The sequence below is a fragment of the Ixodes scapularis genome, unplaced genomic scaffold, assembly GCF_016920785.2.
Source record: "Ixodes scapularis isolate PalLabHiFi unplaced genomic scaffold, ASM1692078v2 PGA_scaffold5__190_contigs__length_132052651, whole genome shotgun sequence".
NCBI classification, from domain to species: domain Eukaryota; kingdom Metazoa; phylum Arthropoda; class Arachnida; order Ixodida; family Ixodidae; genus Ixodes; species Ixodes scapularis.
Genome location: NW_024609880.1, coordinates 26,095,069 through 26,112,281, shown reverse-complemented (window position 1 = coordinate 26,112,281; position 17,213 = coordinate 26,095,069). Strand labels below are relative to the sequence as shown.

Sequence of the window (17,213 nt, the reverse complement as noted above, 5' to 3'; positions counted from 1 at the left end):
TCCAACAACGTGGCCCCTTGAAACCAGGGGTGCATCGCAATGAGCGAACCGGGAATGATGGTTGTTCTGAAATCCTTATTCCAAAAGTTGCGTAATATAACAGTTTGAATATAAAGTGAACGGAGGTTTGGCAATTGAAGAGCTTTGAAAATATCATTAGTTGTTGACAAAGGTGTATTATATGCAACGCTAGTAAGTATACCTCTTAGTAGGGTAACAACTTTGGTTTGCAAGCCACCAGAACAATTTCCAAAAACAGTTACGCCGTACCGAATGATACTGTAAGCAAGTGCGTGAGCCATCAGCAGCCGTACACCAACTGCTATAAAGGCTTTGGTGTTATAAAACATGCAGGATACAACACGTAGTTTGCGATATAAGTATGACGTATGTGTGTTAAACGACATATGTCGAGTCCTTTTGGGTGCTTCCAGAGGTTTGACATATAATTGTGCTGTGTGACGCATAGATTTGAAGTTCACTATCACTTTATCTTAGGTACGCCGCCAAGTTTTATTGGCCTTTCACGATCATTCGCGCGAAACTTATTCAAGTTTGGTGCAGTGTGTGGTTGTTATTGCCGTCGTTGTTTTGTATTGTGGTTGCGAGTACCTCGGGGTACATTTTATGCGCAAAGAAATTTGGTTGCTTTTATTTAACCTGTTCTCTTTTGTTACAACTTCATGCGCCCGGGTTTGAGCACAAGCTGGTCCTTATCGTATGTTTGAGTCGCAGCATGCCCCTTTGGGGTATATGGTTCGAAACACTCAATAGGCTGTCTGACTGGATGAGGGGCTGATGGGGTCTGAAGGTCTCGTGGTTCCATAACACATCCGGTTTGAAGGGTTGTTTTAATATGGTAATAATAATAATAATAATAATATTAATAATAAGAAGAAGCATGGTAGTAATATAATATAATAATAATCTTTGTTTTCATGCGCCCAAAAGCAACTAGCTGGTTTTTTCTTCGGTGCTGAGTCAATCAGGAGCAAAAGAAACCGAAAACAGAATTCATGAACTACTTTCACTTGCTTCAGGAACAACATAACATCATTAAATATTTCAATTTCGGCATTCTCAATACTGTTTATTAGAAATTGCGTTCGTGACAAAAGAGAGGGGTTACAGAGGGTGTGAATAATTTTAAGAAATTGTGATTCTAGTGTAGTAAAGAGGGACATGGATATTCACATAACGTGAATGCGAACCACTCTCTCGTGCGCTACTCATATTCTTGTACAGGAAAACTAGATCGAGCTCTGCTCTTCTATCGGACAGACGACGAAAAAGATGACAACAGGTCCCCTTTTTTACGCAGTGCGGTTTGTACCCTTGGATGCCTTTCACTCTCTTTAGCAAAGTGCCTGCATAATTTGAGAAGGACTATGAATATACTGGGCCTCTCAACCTGTCAATTTGTATTTTTAAGCTGTCTGCCATTGTGTAAATGCACGGTTTTTTCATCACCGAGCATAACACTCACGAGCTACACCCAACTTAGCCTTGGAGTGGGTCGACCTATAGTCTAATATGTTTATATTGGAGCGAGAAGAATAATTCAAACAAACATGATGTTCGTTAAGAAGAAGGGAGAGGTCCGAAAACAGAAGTTTATGTACCTTCACAAGTGCGAGCGCCCATCTCATAGCGGGCACATAGCTATAAAAAGTAATTGTCGCTATCATGTGCACGGTGGAGGAGCACGAATCTGAAAAAAATCGCTTCCGCACCGCCGCTTGGCTTACTGCGCACCCGCTAGACTGCATGGGCTGTACTGCTTTGTCGCCGTTCCCACATTCCAGCTAGTATCTCCAGCAAGTCCATACGTTGTTTACTATTGACTTTTTGAGTTACACCATGCATGTAAAACTCAATGTATGAAATAATCTTCCATAACGTTTTAAACTGCATTTTGTTCTATGGCTCAAATTCATTTTGGGGTCTAAGCATTTCAAGGGCCAGAAAGATTGAAGGGTCTGAAGGGCTGAAGTGCCTGAAACGCCGATGGGTCTTAAATGGCTTGAGGGGCTCGAAAGGCTGTAGGGTTTGATGGGCTGAACAGAGTTGAAGGGATGAGAGAGTTTAATAACACATCAATGCTAAAGTGTTATTTTCAGCATGCATGTGAGCCACGCGTCTGGGTATTATCAAAAATAAAGTAGCAATTTCTAAAGAGGGTCATCAGGGTTCAGCACGTGTCATCATGGGACTCTCTAAAAATGCCGCTTAGCCCTGATATGTTTCGAAACTCCCTGAGACATTCGAACCCGTTCAGTCCTTCAGCCCTTCGCCCATTCAGACCCTTCAGCCCTTCAGACCCTTCAACCTTTCAACCCTTAGACACCCAAATGACTATATTGTAAACCAAAAATTGTGTTGTTTAAAAGTCGTTTCAAGTTTATTTTAGACATTGATATTTACATGCATGTTTAAAATCATAAAGCTCATAAGAACCAACGCGTACTCACACCCGGGTGCAAGCAGCTCTAAATAAAATATATCAGAGCAAGTAGTGGAAACTGAGTCCTTTGTCTCCAGAAATATATATTTCGGGACATTAACAATCTCGCTGGGTATATTCCCGAAATCTACGGAGTTTTAACTCTTAAAATCGAGGAGATGCACTACACACACACACTCAACCTGCCAATGGCACGTCTAGCGAAAACCACTAACGCAGATTCCCCATCAGCCGCCATTGACGAAATCCTAAGCAGGTCACGGTGCCGTCTTTGGTTCCGTCGCTATGGAGTCCCCGACACCTTTTCTGTTGCTCGCAGGGCGAGCTTATGAGGCTGAATAGACCAATAGGCGTAAAAAAACAGGACACCGAGAGACAAACTCTCATATTGCCGCGCGCAAGGCTGAGAAAGAAACGCTCGGTCACGGTCCTCCAGAAAGTTCCCGTTTATTCATGTACCGCACGTAACTTCTATCATTTATCCCTGCTTTTGTTTTCTAGAAAGTACGTGTTCATTCTCGCCCCGATCACGCGACGCTCGAACCGCTTTCGCCGAATCTTCGAGATAGCGGCGCACTCTAGATAAGAGGCCGCCCGCGACCTTGTCGAGTCAGTCTCGCCTCAGCGTTTGATCGTGCTGCTTCGCCGCCTTCGACGCCCGCGACGCTCTGTTGTTATCTTTCTTTTGTACCCTTTTATTTTTGGCACAAGTTCGCCACATTAAACGTTTATTTATTCCTGTTTATTTCTTGTTTATTAGTCACCACCCGTGACATTTTTTGGTGGAGGTGCGGGGTAACACCTTATGCCTCTTCGCCGTACCCCTCCGAGGACCCGTTCGGCAAGCCCCACTCCAAGACGACCTTTTGAAGAAGAGACAGGGCCCCGGGCAAGCCAGCGTCTCCGAGGACAACCACCAGAGTTTGGTCCACTGCCGGACAACGCCAAGAAGCCACCCAAGCCGACAATGGACTCCACGGCGCAGCCGACGGAAATCCCCCAAGCAGCACCGTCCTACGTCTTCCTGCCTGTGGTTCCCCGTGTGCCGACGCCGTTCCACGGTGAAATTCATGAGGATGTAGAAGACTGGCTGCAGCACTACGAACGTGTAGCACGCCATAATGGATGGACCACTGAACAGCGCCTCCAAAACCTCTACTTCTCTTTGGAGGGTACCGCGAGGCAGTGGTTCGAGAACCACGAGGCATCGCTTACGTCGTGGGACACCTGCATCGCCGGCCTGAAAGACACATTTACGAACCAGACACGACGACAGCGAGCGGAAGACCTTCTGCAAGTACGAACCCAAGGGCCCAACGAAACGGTCACCAGCTTCGTTGAAGACGTCCTCCGCCTGAGCAACCGCGCCGACCCTCAGTCCACCGAGGAGAAGAAGCTGCGCGTGCTGATGAGAGGAGTGAGGAGTGACATCTTCGGCGGCCTTGTTCGCAACCCACCAACAACTGTCGGGGAATTCGTTACCGAGGCAACCAACATCGAGCGTGCCCTGTCAATCCGAGCCAGCCACTACAACCGACTCGCCGGCACGCCTGTTGCGTCGACGCTGACACCTTCCCGATTCGACGAAGGCGGCGCCCGTGCTGACAACATTCGTGCAATTGTCCGCGACATCGTCCGGGAGGAGCTCCGGAAACTGCTGCCTGCTGCCAACCAGCCGGCTGAGCTGTCGATAGCCGAAGTGGTGCGCGAAGAAGTCCAGCGGGCAATTCAACCGGAGGCTCCGTCCAGCGTAGCACCACCCGAAGAGCCCGCCCTGACCTACGCCGCAGTGGCCCGACGGCCACCGCCTCCTCCTCCAGCCTATGTTGCGCCGCCCCGACGTCGTTCTCCTGCGCTGCAGCACGACCGCCGCCGCGACGACCAGGTTCAGTACGCCGGCCAAGAGCCCCGCGCACCTCGGAAGACCGACGTGTGGCGAACACCCGACCGACGTCCTTTGTGTTTCCACTGCGGGGAAGCGAACCACACCTACCGCCAATGCCCATACCGGCGACTCGGACTGCGGGGGTTCCACCCAAATGACCCACGCCCCCGTTACGGTGAACGCCCTCGGGAGATCGACGAGTACCTTCGACGACCTCAGTCCCCCGAGCCTGCCTCCCGCCGAGAGTTCCGGTCGCCATCACCACGACGTCCGGCTTCGCCGATGCACCGACCCCGACGTGAAAGCCTATCACCCCTCGCTCCTCGCCGGGGAAACTAGGCGCGGCAACCCCTGGAGGTGGAGTTGCCGAAGACGACCGACGTAAAGAGCCTCCAAGAACGACGGAGCGCTCCCACTCTCCCGACGCCACGCATCACAACGACGCTCCTGCATCGGTGTCCAACAACCTGAACGTTGTGATCGACGGCCTCGACGCATCGGCACTCGTGGACACCGGAGCAGACTACTCAGTCTTGAGTGGGAGGCTCTCCCGCCGCCTTCGAAAAGTCATGACGCCATGGGATGGACCACAAATAAGAACCGCCGGAGGACACCTGATTACACCAGTCGGGAGATGCACCGCTCGCGTCGAGATTCACGGCGAAACATGCCCTGTGAAGTTCGTCGTTCTGCAAGACTGCTCGAGGGACGTCATTCTCGGAATGGACTTCCTGTGTGAATACGGCGCCATCATCGACCTTGCGGAGAACAAGCTGACGCTTCGGAAGCCTGTGCCATCGGTGGAAAATCCCAAACCTACGTTAGCTGCAGTGCGAGTCCTCGTCAGCCACGTAAACCTGCCGCCGCTGTCGAGTGTCTTTGTGCCCGTCGGGACCGAAGGAGCCACCTGCGGTGTAGCACTGCTGGAAGGAAGCGTCCAACTTCTCCTCGGACGAGGGATTGGCATTGCAAGAGGCGTAACAGAGCTCCAGGACGGGCGTACCGTAGCCCTTGTCACCAACTTCCGGCAAGAGTCGCAGCACCTTACAAAGGGTACAGCCGTGGGCTACGTCGAGGAAATTCAAGACTCAGCCGCGATCGCCGTGATCTCAGGAGACGCCTCTCCGACGCAGAACAAGACAATCACGTCCTCAGAGCTCGACATCGACCCGTCCCTCCCAGCCCCACAACGACGACAACTTCGTGACCTTCTCGCCGAGTTCAGTGAGTGCTTCTCCGCGTCGTCGAAGGTGCGCCAAACGACGGTTGCGAAACATCGGATAATTACTGATGACGACGCACTCCCTGTGCATCGGCCGCCGTACAGGGTCTCCGTGAAAGAAAGGGAAGCCATCCAGCAGCAGGTACAAGAAATGCTCAACGACGACATTGTCCAGCCCTCAAGCAGTCCGTGGGCTTCACCGGTAGTCCTGGTGAAAAAGAAAGACGGGACTCTTCGGTTCTGCGTGGACTATCGCCGACTGAACGCCGTAACAAAAAAGGACGTCTACCCGCTGCCACGGATCGACGACACCCTGGACCGGCTGCGCCACGCCCGATACTTTTCGTCGATGGACTTAAAGAGCGGGTACTGGCAGATTGAGGTCGACGAACGAGATCGTGAGAAGACAGCCTTCGTCACGCCGGATGGACTGTATGAGTTTAAAGTAATGCCGTTCGGGCTGTGCACAGCGCCGGCAACCTTCCAGCGCGTTATGGACACCGTCCTTGCCGGCTTGAAATGGCAAAGCTGTCTCGTCTACCTCGACGATGTTGTGGTGTTCGCAAGCGAATTTGACGAGCATCTGAGACGACTGCGAGCCGTGCTACAGGCCTTCAAGGCTGCTGGGCTGACCCTCAAGCCTTCCAAGTGTCGGTTCGCCTATGGTGAGCTGAAATTCTTGGGCCACGTCGTGAGTGCGCAGGGTGTAAGCCCTGATCCCGCAAAAACGTCCGCTGTCGCCGAGTTCCCGAAGCCATCAGACAAGAAGACCGTTCGAAGATTTCTTGGGCTGTGCGCCTATTACAGACGTTTCGTTCGTGACTTTGCACAAATTTCTGCACCGCTGACGCATCTGACGAAAGACGACGTGCATTTCCAGTGGGGAGAGGAGCAAGAGCAAGCGTTCGGCGAACTCAAGCGAAGGCTCCAGTCGCCCCCTATCCTCGGACATTTTGACCAGTCGGCGGAGACTGAAATCCACACGGACGCCAGCAATACCGGTCTCGGTGCGGTACTCGTTCAGCGACAAGAAGGGGCAGAGAGAGTAATCGCTTACGCAAGCCGGGCGCTGTCTAAGGCAGAACAAAATTATTCAACGACCGACAAAGAATGTCTTGCTGTTGTCTGGGCGATAACCAAGTTCCGCCCGTACTTGTATGGGATCCCGTTTCGCGTGGTCACAGACCACCACGCCCTCTGCTGGCTCGCAAACCTCAAGGATCCGTCCGGACGCCTCGCCCGCTGGAGCCTTCGACTGCAGGAATTCGACGTAACCGTTGTGCATAAGTCCGGCCGCAAGCATAATGACGCTGACTGTTTGTCTAGGGCTCCAGTCGAACCTCCAATCTCCGGCGCCGACGACGATGACGACTCCTTTTTTCTAGGCGCAGTTAACGCTACCGACATGAGGGCACTGCAACGCGACGACGCAGAACTTAGCTCCGTGATCGACCACCTCGAAGGTCGAGGAAGCTCTGTCCCACGGGTCTTTTCTCGGGACCTACCGAGCTTTGTCCTACGGGGAGGCGTGCTCTTCAGAAAGAATTTCGGAACCAGCGAAACTCCTTGGCTACTGGTTGTCCCCGCCAACCTCCGAGAAGAAATTTTTCAAGCGTGCCACGACGACCCAACAGCCGGACATCTCGGCTACAGCAGGACCCTTGCCCGGATTCGTGACAAGTACTACTGGCCAAAGCTTCCGAAGACCGTCCATCTCTACACACGATCGTGCCATGAGTGCCAGCGACGCAAGAAACCGCCGTCAAAGCCAGCAGGTCTCCTCCAGCCGATTACCCCGCCAACCAAGCCCTTCCAGCAAATTGGAATGGATTTGTTAGGCCCTTTTCCACCGTCGACGATGGGGAACCGCTGGATAATCGTCGCCACCGATTATCTTACCCGTTACGCCGAGACGAAAGCCCTTCCGTCGGGGACTGCGGTCGAAGTCGCCAAGTTCTTCATCGAGTCCATCGTCCTCCGGCATGGCGCCCCCGAAGTACTGATCACAGACCGAGGGTCGTCGTTCATGGCACAGTTGACCCAAGAGATCCTTCGTCTAAGCCACACGGAACACCGTCGAACAACGGCATACCATCCGCAGACCAATGGGTTGACGGAGCGGCTTAACAAAACAATCGCCGACATGGTCTCTATGTACGTCGACGTGGAGCACAAGACCTGGGACGAAGTGCTGCCGTACGTCACATTTGCCTACAACACGGCCGTACAAGAGACCACCGGAGTGACACCCTTTCAACTGGTGCATGGGCGCAAAGTAACGACCATGCTGGACGCGATGCTGCCCCATGAGCCAGCTGACAGTGAGAGCGACGACGCCCAGGTGGTTGCTCAACGGGCCGAAGAAGTCCGCCAGCTCGCCCGACTCAGGATTCAAGACCAGCAACGCGCCGACGCGGGCCGCTACAACCTTCGTCGCAGGGACGTTCACTTCCAGCCCGGAGACAGGGTGTGGGTTTGGACGCCCATCCGTCGCCGCGGCCTCAGTGAGAAACTGCTGAAACGGTACTTTGGACCATACAAGGTACTTCGTCGCCTCGGCGAGCTGAACTACGAGGTGATGCCCGACGGAACACGAACATCGTCACGCCGCCCACCACGACCTGAGGTCGTCCACGTCGTGCGCCTGAAGCCGTACTACGCTCGATAGGACTGTGGACCTTTTGTGCTCCAAAAGACTCTTTAGTTTATCGTTCTTTTTTATTTTGATTTGTTTTACACTGCATCGGGGCGATGCACTTTTAAAGGGGGGAGTAATGCCGCGCGCAAGGCTGAGAAAGAAACGCTCGGTCACGGTCCTCCAGAAAGTTCCCGTTTATTCATGTACCGCACGTAACTTCTATCATTTATCCCTGCTTTTGTTTTCTAGAAAGTACGTGTTCATTCTCGCCCCGATCACGCGACGCTCGAACCGCTTTCGCCGAATCTTCGAGATAGCGGCGCACTCTAGATAAGAGGCCGCCCGCGACCTTGTCGAGTCAGTCTCGCCTCAGCGTTTGATCGTGCTGCTTCGCCGCCTTCGACGCCCGCGACGCTCTGTTGTTATCTTTCTTTTGTACCCTTTTATTTTTGGCACAAGTTCGCCACATTAAACGTTTATTTATTCCTGTTTATTTCTTGTTTATTAGTCACCACCCGTGACAATATTCGCACAGTTAGCTGCTTCATGAGATAGATCCATGTCTGGGACGTGAAGCCGACATTGGGCGACCGTTTCTTAAGGCCGGCAGATATAATGTGGCCAAGCGGCTTCCCCGACTCATATATCCTGATGGCTGACGTCATCTCTCCCACAGACCGGTTAAGGCTATAATAATGGCTCACGTGCTTTCCCGGAAAACATGGCCAGATACACCACAGGCGTCAAAAATGCTATGACGAACCTTTTACTCCCTTCAGAAATTCTTGAAAGGTACGTCAGGCGTCTCAGAAACTTTCGATGAATCTTTCAATCGTCTTGTGAAAATGGAGCGTTCTGGTGAAGTTACGGTGCTAGAGGACAATTACATTGCGAACGACGGCCCGACAAAACGTGCCGTCAGTTCCTAGTGCTTTATGTTTTTCTACCGTCCATACTCTAAAAGGTTTTTCAAGGGTACTGTCGCTACAGACGAATTTTCAGTGGGGCTGTGTGCCGGACGCACGTGTGAATGATTTTGAGTTTTGTCTTTGTTTTCTTCTTGTAAATCATATATTTGTGAGTCATTGCCTGTCATGTCCTCTATGTTCCTTCTTGCTATTTGCCTTTAGCGCTGTTTCCTTTAATCATCCACAACTCTCAGTAAGCCCTCAACTATTCACCTTAGTACAGTATAATATGTGGGCCGTATGAATACATGTGACTTTCCGTTTAGTAGGTCGGAAACGTAATTCTTCATCAATGAAATAAAAGTAATGACAACACGTGTTCTCGTCCACTTTTGGCGTTGATTAAAGGTGTGCAGCATTTTTCATCTCTCTTCATAAATGGCAGAAAATATTTCCCCGGTGTAATATTAATGCCACTGGATATTATCTAATGTTACACTTTGTGCTGCAGCACAAATTAACACACTGACATCATATTTGAGTTAACTATTTCGTGGAATGTATTTATACATTTTAGAGTTATCGTGATCAGCTCAAAAATTATCATACTTTTGACGATAGCTTTCACATTTAGCGTGTGAAAGCTCTTGAAATATCCCAAATTGGGAAACAATAAGTATAAGCCAAATAAATCGCATAAAAGCAAGGTCTTCCGACGCCGTAATTTATTATAATTATAGTTACCAAATAAACAAGCTAATTTAGAAGCCTTTAATATGCTTACGCAATGTTTGGAAATTGAGTTATAGGTTCGTTCTTAATGCAAAAGGGCCGTTTCGCTTTTCTTCGATGTTCACCGTTCTTTACTTTAGCGTGTCTGGGTGGCGCATAGCGGCTTTCCGAGAATAGCACAAGTGAAGCCACGGGAGGTGCGATACTCCTCTTGGGAGTTCGGAGTCTGCTCCACTTCCTAGTACATTCAGTCGATGTTTCTGTTCATTCTTTCGTCTGTCTTTAAGTGGCTTTTAATAATTCAATTTTGAATTGAATCCCGAAACTAAGATATTTGTAAGTGGATTAAATGCGCGTTTGATCACCTAAAATTTCAAAATTTTTATATCGAATGGTTTCGAGGAGGGTCTTCGGTCCTCCATGCGCTGTTTCTGGGCAACAAGCAGGCTCTTTCGAGATAACAAGAAAAGAAAAATCCTGCGCCCTCGCCGCTTTTCAGCTCATCACTCAGAAGAGCTGAGAAGCCTGTCAAGCGCTCAATTTCAGTACAAGCCGCTTACTTCCGGTGGCCTCACACCTGTTTGCTCAAAGCAACATCCAAGCTTCTAATAGAGATCAGTGATTTTACTCGACACCTCTCTGTTCCTCACATAATATTTCAAGACGATGTTGGTGGTTAGACGTTAAAATAGTCAGATGAAAAACAGCAGCTAAACCTTTCACAAACATCTGCAATCTGCAGAAAAAAAGGAAAGAAAAGAGCTTCAGGGGCTGTAAATGTGAATGTTCACTCTAAATGAAAGCTTGCGAGAACACAACTTTCTTGTTTCATTGCTATCACCCCGCCAAAAAAAATAGAAAACCGCACAAATACATACATACACTAACACACACAGAGCCTCACAATAAAAAGACGGAGAAATTTGAAACTTGGTTTAAGAAAGAAATGCATCTTATTAACATTTGTTTGTTAAATGCACGTAAGGGAGCGCGTTGGATAAACTATAATTGGCACAGAAAGAAACAAAAAAAAAATACTGAAATGGTCTAGGGACAAACACGCACTCACAGTTCTTTGAACGAGCAACGACAAAATTATATGATGACAATCGCAATACAAGGACCACTTTGGTCTCAGAGGAATTAAAAGAAAACGAAAATACTAAAGACAAATAATAGAAATAGATAAAGAAAAATATAAAAATAGCTGAATTTAACTCCCAGAAAAAAATTTAAGAAGCCTTTTTCCAGGATAACTCTGACGCGAGGAATTCCAGCTCTTTTGTCGATAATGACAACGAAGGCTTTAAAACATTGTCTGTAGCATTCTTAATCTTAAATGCTTCAATTATTTCTCGCCCAAACTTGTCCTTGTGCGAGCCAAGCACATTAGTGTTTTCATAGCTAGGGGTCCAATCATGGCAGGTGCGGTCGTGCAAAACAATTGGTTCGTAAGAGTCAGATGACGCCTTGTTGACTACTAGAAAGTGTTAACTAAGGCGAACGCTCAGGCATCGTCCGGTCTTGCCGATGTATTGGCTGTCACAACTCAGCGGAATAGAGTAAACTGGCTTTTCTTTATTTAACATGTTTGTTGGAGTGCTTGATGGTTCAATCTGGTGAACGAGCTTTGTTATTCACCTTTTAGCACATTTGTTTTAACCTCGTTCTACATGTGAAGACCACCTTGTGATGAACCGACCAGCGAGACTTTTCAGGCCGTGGGCGGTGCTAGGCACGTATGGAGTACAAGACCAGAATATGTGTCTGTGTCCTTTGTAGTTATATGAAAGACGGTTGGTGGCTCAGATGAGACACTAAAGTGTAGTACGAAGGTCTGCTGTGTAACCGGCTAAGAGCAGTCGGTCATACTGACATCTGACACTTGCCGATGAGAGGTGAGGACAGTATTTTGAACGAGAAAAAGCATACAGCGTATGGATAATTCCGAACCCTCTATGCTTTACCGACTTAGAGTGATTGATCCAGAAACACGCAACCGTTTTTTTGTATCGTTGCTGAAAACGTCAAAACAGGCCTTCAGGTTGAAGATTAAGTCTTAAATCCATATACGGTAGTCCCTCAACTCTTGGCTCTTCACTCATAAACTTAAGACCTGACGAACAGGAAGTGAAAGCTTCACAAAAGGCCCGCGAAGGGATAGAGGTTGGATGAATAACTAGATAATCATCTACGTGTTGATGCACTCGTCTTTTTAAAGAGAAAACCTCCAATCGGGACTTTACTGATCGGTCTACATACATGAAGAAAGCTTCAGAGTACTAAGCTATGCAGGAGCCTGAACAAACGCCCTTTTTGCCTTAATATTTTGCCGTTGTTTTCAACAAGTGTGCGCTGAAGGTATAATTCAAGGATATCTGTGAAGACCAATCTGTGTATTATTTATGCGTGGACTATTTTACTGTTTTTTTTTTTTATATTTTGCGTCGCTCTATTTTTCAGAATTCTGTAACCCGGATAAACTAGTGCAAAATATTTTTGTTCCACGGTTATTTTTTACGGAGAGATATAGCACATTTGTCCTATAATGGAGTAAATTAATAATGAAAATAGCATATGTCTGCTGTGTCTGCTACATATATATATATACCCTCTATGGCATGGCGAGAACAAAACGATGTTTTACCGACTAGTTCAGTGATGATGAGACACAATGTTTGTACGCCCTAATCGCTTATTCTGTTTTAACGTGGCTAAAGTAGAAGTTTATAACTTTCGCTGAGTGTAAAGAAGGCTCAAGTGATATATGAGTGACGGTCGTATTTACTGCTGAAATATACGGCTGAAATGTGCGCCCGGCATCCTGATTGCTCAGTCAGTTAAAAAAAATTTATTCTGTTTTTGACATTGTTTTGGACGCCGATTCGAATAATGTCACTTATAAATATAACACATCAATATAAAACATTAACTATCATTTATCGTTTGCCAATGATATATACAGACACAGTTTTGCCAAAGCAACATTGGGATTGACTTGCAGCTCCTGACAGTCACCGAAATAAACATGGAGCGAGACAAGTAATAAAAGGAATTAACATAGAGCAATACACGTAAAATGAAAGTGAGCCAAAATTATACAAAACACTTAGGTAAACTGCCAGGGAAGTCACACTACTAAATAATAAATTGCTTAGTAACGTTTAGTTCTGCATAGCTAAGGATTTTATTAGGCCTCTATTTTGTTCTTGAGACATGCGCAAAGGAGCGTCGCTTATTTAAAAACACGTTCGCACTATTACCTTGAGGTGAATACGTGGCTGGCGGCCCCCGCGCCCTTGTAAACGCAGCCTGACTTACTGATAATATTTAACTTTTGGAAGGACCCGCCACCAATCCGTACACAAAATTTAGTCATCAATGTAAATGACACAAACGACGGTGGCAAAAAGTTACTGGAAGAAAAATGGCACAACCGCGTCCGTAAAAAAGGTGGTCCTACCAAATGCAAACGGCGGGAAATCTTGCATAGTCTTTAGTATAAAATTCGTGCATTCATACGAAAATACGTTTAGTTAAAGCAACATGGAAAATAAATGGTGTGTTGTCACGAGTGTTATATCGGACTCCATTGGTGGCTACAATACCGAAGAGGGTCAATACTACTCGCACGTAGGTTGTCAGAGCTATTAATCCGTCTAATAATCGCCTTTGACTCGAGCTGTCATTATTGTGTGCTGGGCTGTGGAACGCATTTTGAGCATGTCCAGCAGCTCTCTCCTGCGACATATCGTATGTCGTGAACAGGGACAAAGCCAAGCCATTGGGAATATTCCGCCTGAATTATGAGCCCTATAGAACGGTGCACAAAGGCTGGAACATGTTCGTCTTTCTGGTTTGAGCTTCGCTTCCCTCTCCGTGCCTTCATGCTGCTTGGGAGTTCAAATCCTGGCTCCGCCAATTTTTGGCTTTGGGCGGGTTCCTGGAAACTTTGATTCTTTGATTCATTGGATTAAGTACGGTTCATTCATCTGCACATATGCGTTCATATCCTCCTCGGAGACCACGTACGATGGTGTGAAGTGCCCGTGTTGTATACTCAATAACGTGGCTCTTGATTCTCGCAGATGATGATGATACCGTGTCTCTAAAGCTCATAAACAAAGAATACTACATGTACACGGGGCGAAACAAACAGTGGGAGGATTTCTGGAGCACAAACGAGCACGTACCACGTGACACTAAGCGTCGTACCGCGTTCCACGCGGAGGCGTGTGTTTCCAGAACACCTCCGATTGGATACATTTCGTTTCTTGTGCATTAATAAGACAGGTAGGAAACGCCAGAAAGCCAAGGTGGAGTGGTGTAGTGGTTAGCACACCCGACCGGACATTGGGAGGCCCAGGGTTCAAATCCTGGCTCCGCCAATTTTTGGCTTTCGGCGGGTTCCTGGAAACTTTGATTCTTTGATTCATTGGATTAAGTACGGTTCATTCATCTGCACATATTCGTTCATATATATATATATGAATAAAACGAGTCTACTTCACGCTAGCCTTTAGTTGCATCCATTTATTAACTCAATATCATATTATTACCCTACACTTTTCTTTTCCCCTCACCTCGACTGGGGTCCTCTATCATCTCCGCCGATCCTCAAAAAGTTCGGAAAACATCAGTGGTTGAGAACCACTGCTTTAGGAAATACTTCCTCACATCGTGGGACTTGGAAGATAAAGTTTGCTGTCAATTTTTCTTAAAACATTCGCATGACATCTATCCTAAAAGAGAGCTTTAGTATTTCATATACGAGTATTCGAGCGAAAGCAAATGCTTTGCGTTTGAGTTAGATTTCTGTGTTCTACACTGAGCGTGGGCGCAGCCCCGAACTGCCGCTTGGATTGGCGAACGGCAACGAAGCACATGCGCAACGCTGAATACGCAAAGCAAACGCTAACGCATAGCGCTTGCCTTTGCTCCTGTAAGAAAAAGTAAAACTTTCTAGTAAGGTTCAAGCCCTAGCGTGATTCCAAGACGTGCACTTACCTCGAAGAGGGAGATGTTCTCGGAGGGCATGGTCGCGCCCTGCGTGAAGCAGCGAGTGTAGTTGGTCCAGGGCTGGCCGTGCTCTGGACTCACGTACCACGTTCCGTTCTCCGTGCACCACTTGGTGGCCATTTCTGCCGGACAAAGGAGACGCGACGCACTCATAATTAAGACCTCGGTGAACAGTATGGTTCCCGGAATGCGACTCCGAGTGGTGCGATCGCCGCGTCCTCAAAGGAGGATTCCTCGGTTTCCGCCTGACAATGTCATAGAAAAATCTGAAGTTGGGCAAGTTGGTACATCTTAGATTCGAAAAGCGAATCTAAGATGTAAAGCGAGTGAACGCCTAACAGAAAGTTGCGTCAACGAGAGGGCCAGGGAACATGACCTTTCTGTTAGGCGTTCACCCTCGGGAAACTTGGCCGTTCATTGTGATTGGTGCCCATGTTGTCCTGTACTCGATGAAACGCAGATTTTGGGCCGATATAAAACATGAACAGAAAGAGAAACCTTCGAGGCTTTTAAAATCAGGGTGAAGGGCGATGCATGTATCAGCACTTCCTCGGTCCTTTTATCAGATAAGGAATTTGAATTCATCTCACGAGAAGTTTGATTGCAAGCAAATGGGTGCTTGAGTGTGTATATAGATATGTTTGTTTTTCCGAATAAAAATTCAGTTGAAAGTAGCGCATCGTTTCGTCTATTCCTTCTGTTGTCCTTGTTTTCTGGCGCTTTTCGAATCTAAAATGTCATAGAAGTTTAGTGTTGTCACCGACCTCTATTGCGGCTGTCTCACAGCTGCGTTGGTAGATGCGGCAGAAGCCTGTTTGACTGCAGGCCACTACTTCGGCTTGACAGTCCGGGGAAGCGTTCGCAGTCAGCATTAGGGACACAGCGACGACAGCGACGATCGCGTTCACTCGTGCATTATGAAGGAAGTTCTAACAACAACCGCCAGGATATCGATATACGGCATCATGACACGATGGCTTCTTGGACGTCATTGGTTGCCACTTGAGGATCACTTTTTATGCATGCGCGTGATTGGACAATGAACACACTAATCCACGACGCGTTTCTGGCACCGTAGTGATGGACCAGTTAAAATCACACTCTCATCACTGGGGGAAAAAAACATTTCAAAGCTTTCTTAGCGTGCACAACGGTTGGCTTACAATTCAGTCTGAAAAGCCGCCTTGTCGAACCCCAAGGTTTTATAGGCTTCAAAACAATGTAAATACCCGTACCCGGAATAAAGTTTTTTTTTTTTTGTTTATTGCACGTGCGATTTTTTTTAAGCATAAAGGCATACCTAGTGCAACCAAAGCAGTTATAATTAAGTAAAATACTAATATCGAACTGTCCGATCGTAATGACTAGAGCTCAAGCTTCTAAAAAAAAATTGTTATTTTTACTTCGCTTCACTGACATAGTTATATTAATAATGTTTGAGTGCAAAAATTTAACATCGAACTAAAATAAATTTAGGAAAAACAAAAACCGTAGTCCAGCTTTAAACCACAAACGTAAATTGTTCTAGAAAGGCATTTTTTTCATGAATATAAATTATATAAAAAACGGTATTCTCAATGTCAATGAACAACTAAAGAGCAATAAATCAACGTTTAGAGGATGCGAGTAAATCTTTGAGCGTGGACGTTATGGCTTTATACTCGCTGGTTCCTACTTTCAAGATGAAGAGCAAGTAAGTGTATTGCACGTCGCTTTTGGTCTATTCCACATGGAGTCTGTGTACACAAAATGGAAACGTTGCTATACGGGTTGCTTGCGAGCGTAGATAATGACATAGCATCACTGCACGGCATTGCACAACGACCGCCAGTCGATATCTAAAAGAGTCTTTCACCACGTAATGCGGATGAGAACCAGAACCAAGGGATCGCTATAGCGCTTATGTGCATGTAGACTTTACCGGTGTATTTAAAAGCGTGTTTTCACTTGCGGAATCCCGGGCGGATCCGCGTGGGCAGAAAGTTGATTTCAGAGCCGGGTGGCGAAATCTGCTCGTCCTTGTTGGCAAATGTGGATCAGTCCGGGACCTATAATTAAGTTTTCCACCAGCGACGAGTGGATTTCACACCTTGCTCCACAATGCACTTTGCCGCCTGCGCAGATCCGACCGCGAATCCGCCATTGTAAACGCGCCATACGACCCTCGGGTGCGTCAAATAGAACATAATATTGAACTTAACGAATGCTCTATAGTCCAATGCAGCTCACTGGCGTCATGCCATAGCGATGGCGCTACTGTCGGTTCCTGCGCATGCGCAAACCGCTTCACTCCTCTCGAATTTAGTTTCAGCGCACACGCAATGACTACGTGTGGCAAATGCGGA

General features: G+C 47.5%; 1 protein-coding gene across 1 annotated transcript in view; it reads right to left on the bottom strand.

The window, feature by feature from the left end:
- The window catches only part of LOC120841721 (parathyroid hormone/parathyroid hormone-related peptide receptor-like), a 294,650-nt gene that overhangs the window by 122,510 nt on the left and 154,927 nt on the right, over positions 1 to 17,213 (bottom strand). The window contains exon 3 of the mRNA XM_040212683.1: positions 14,857 to 14,990. Coding sequence (XP_040068617.1) covers positions 14,857 to 14,990 — 134 coding nt within the window. The remainder of the gene's footprint in view (positions 1 to 14,856; positions 14,991 to 17,213) is intronic.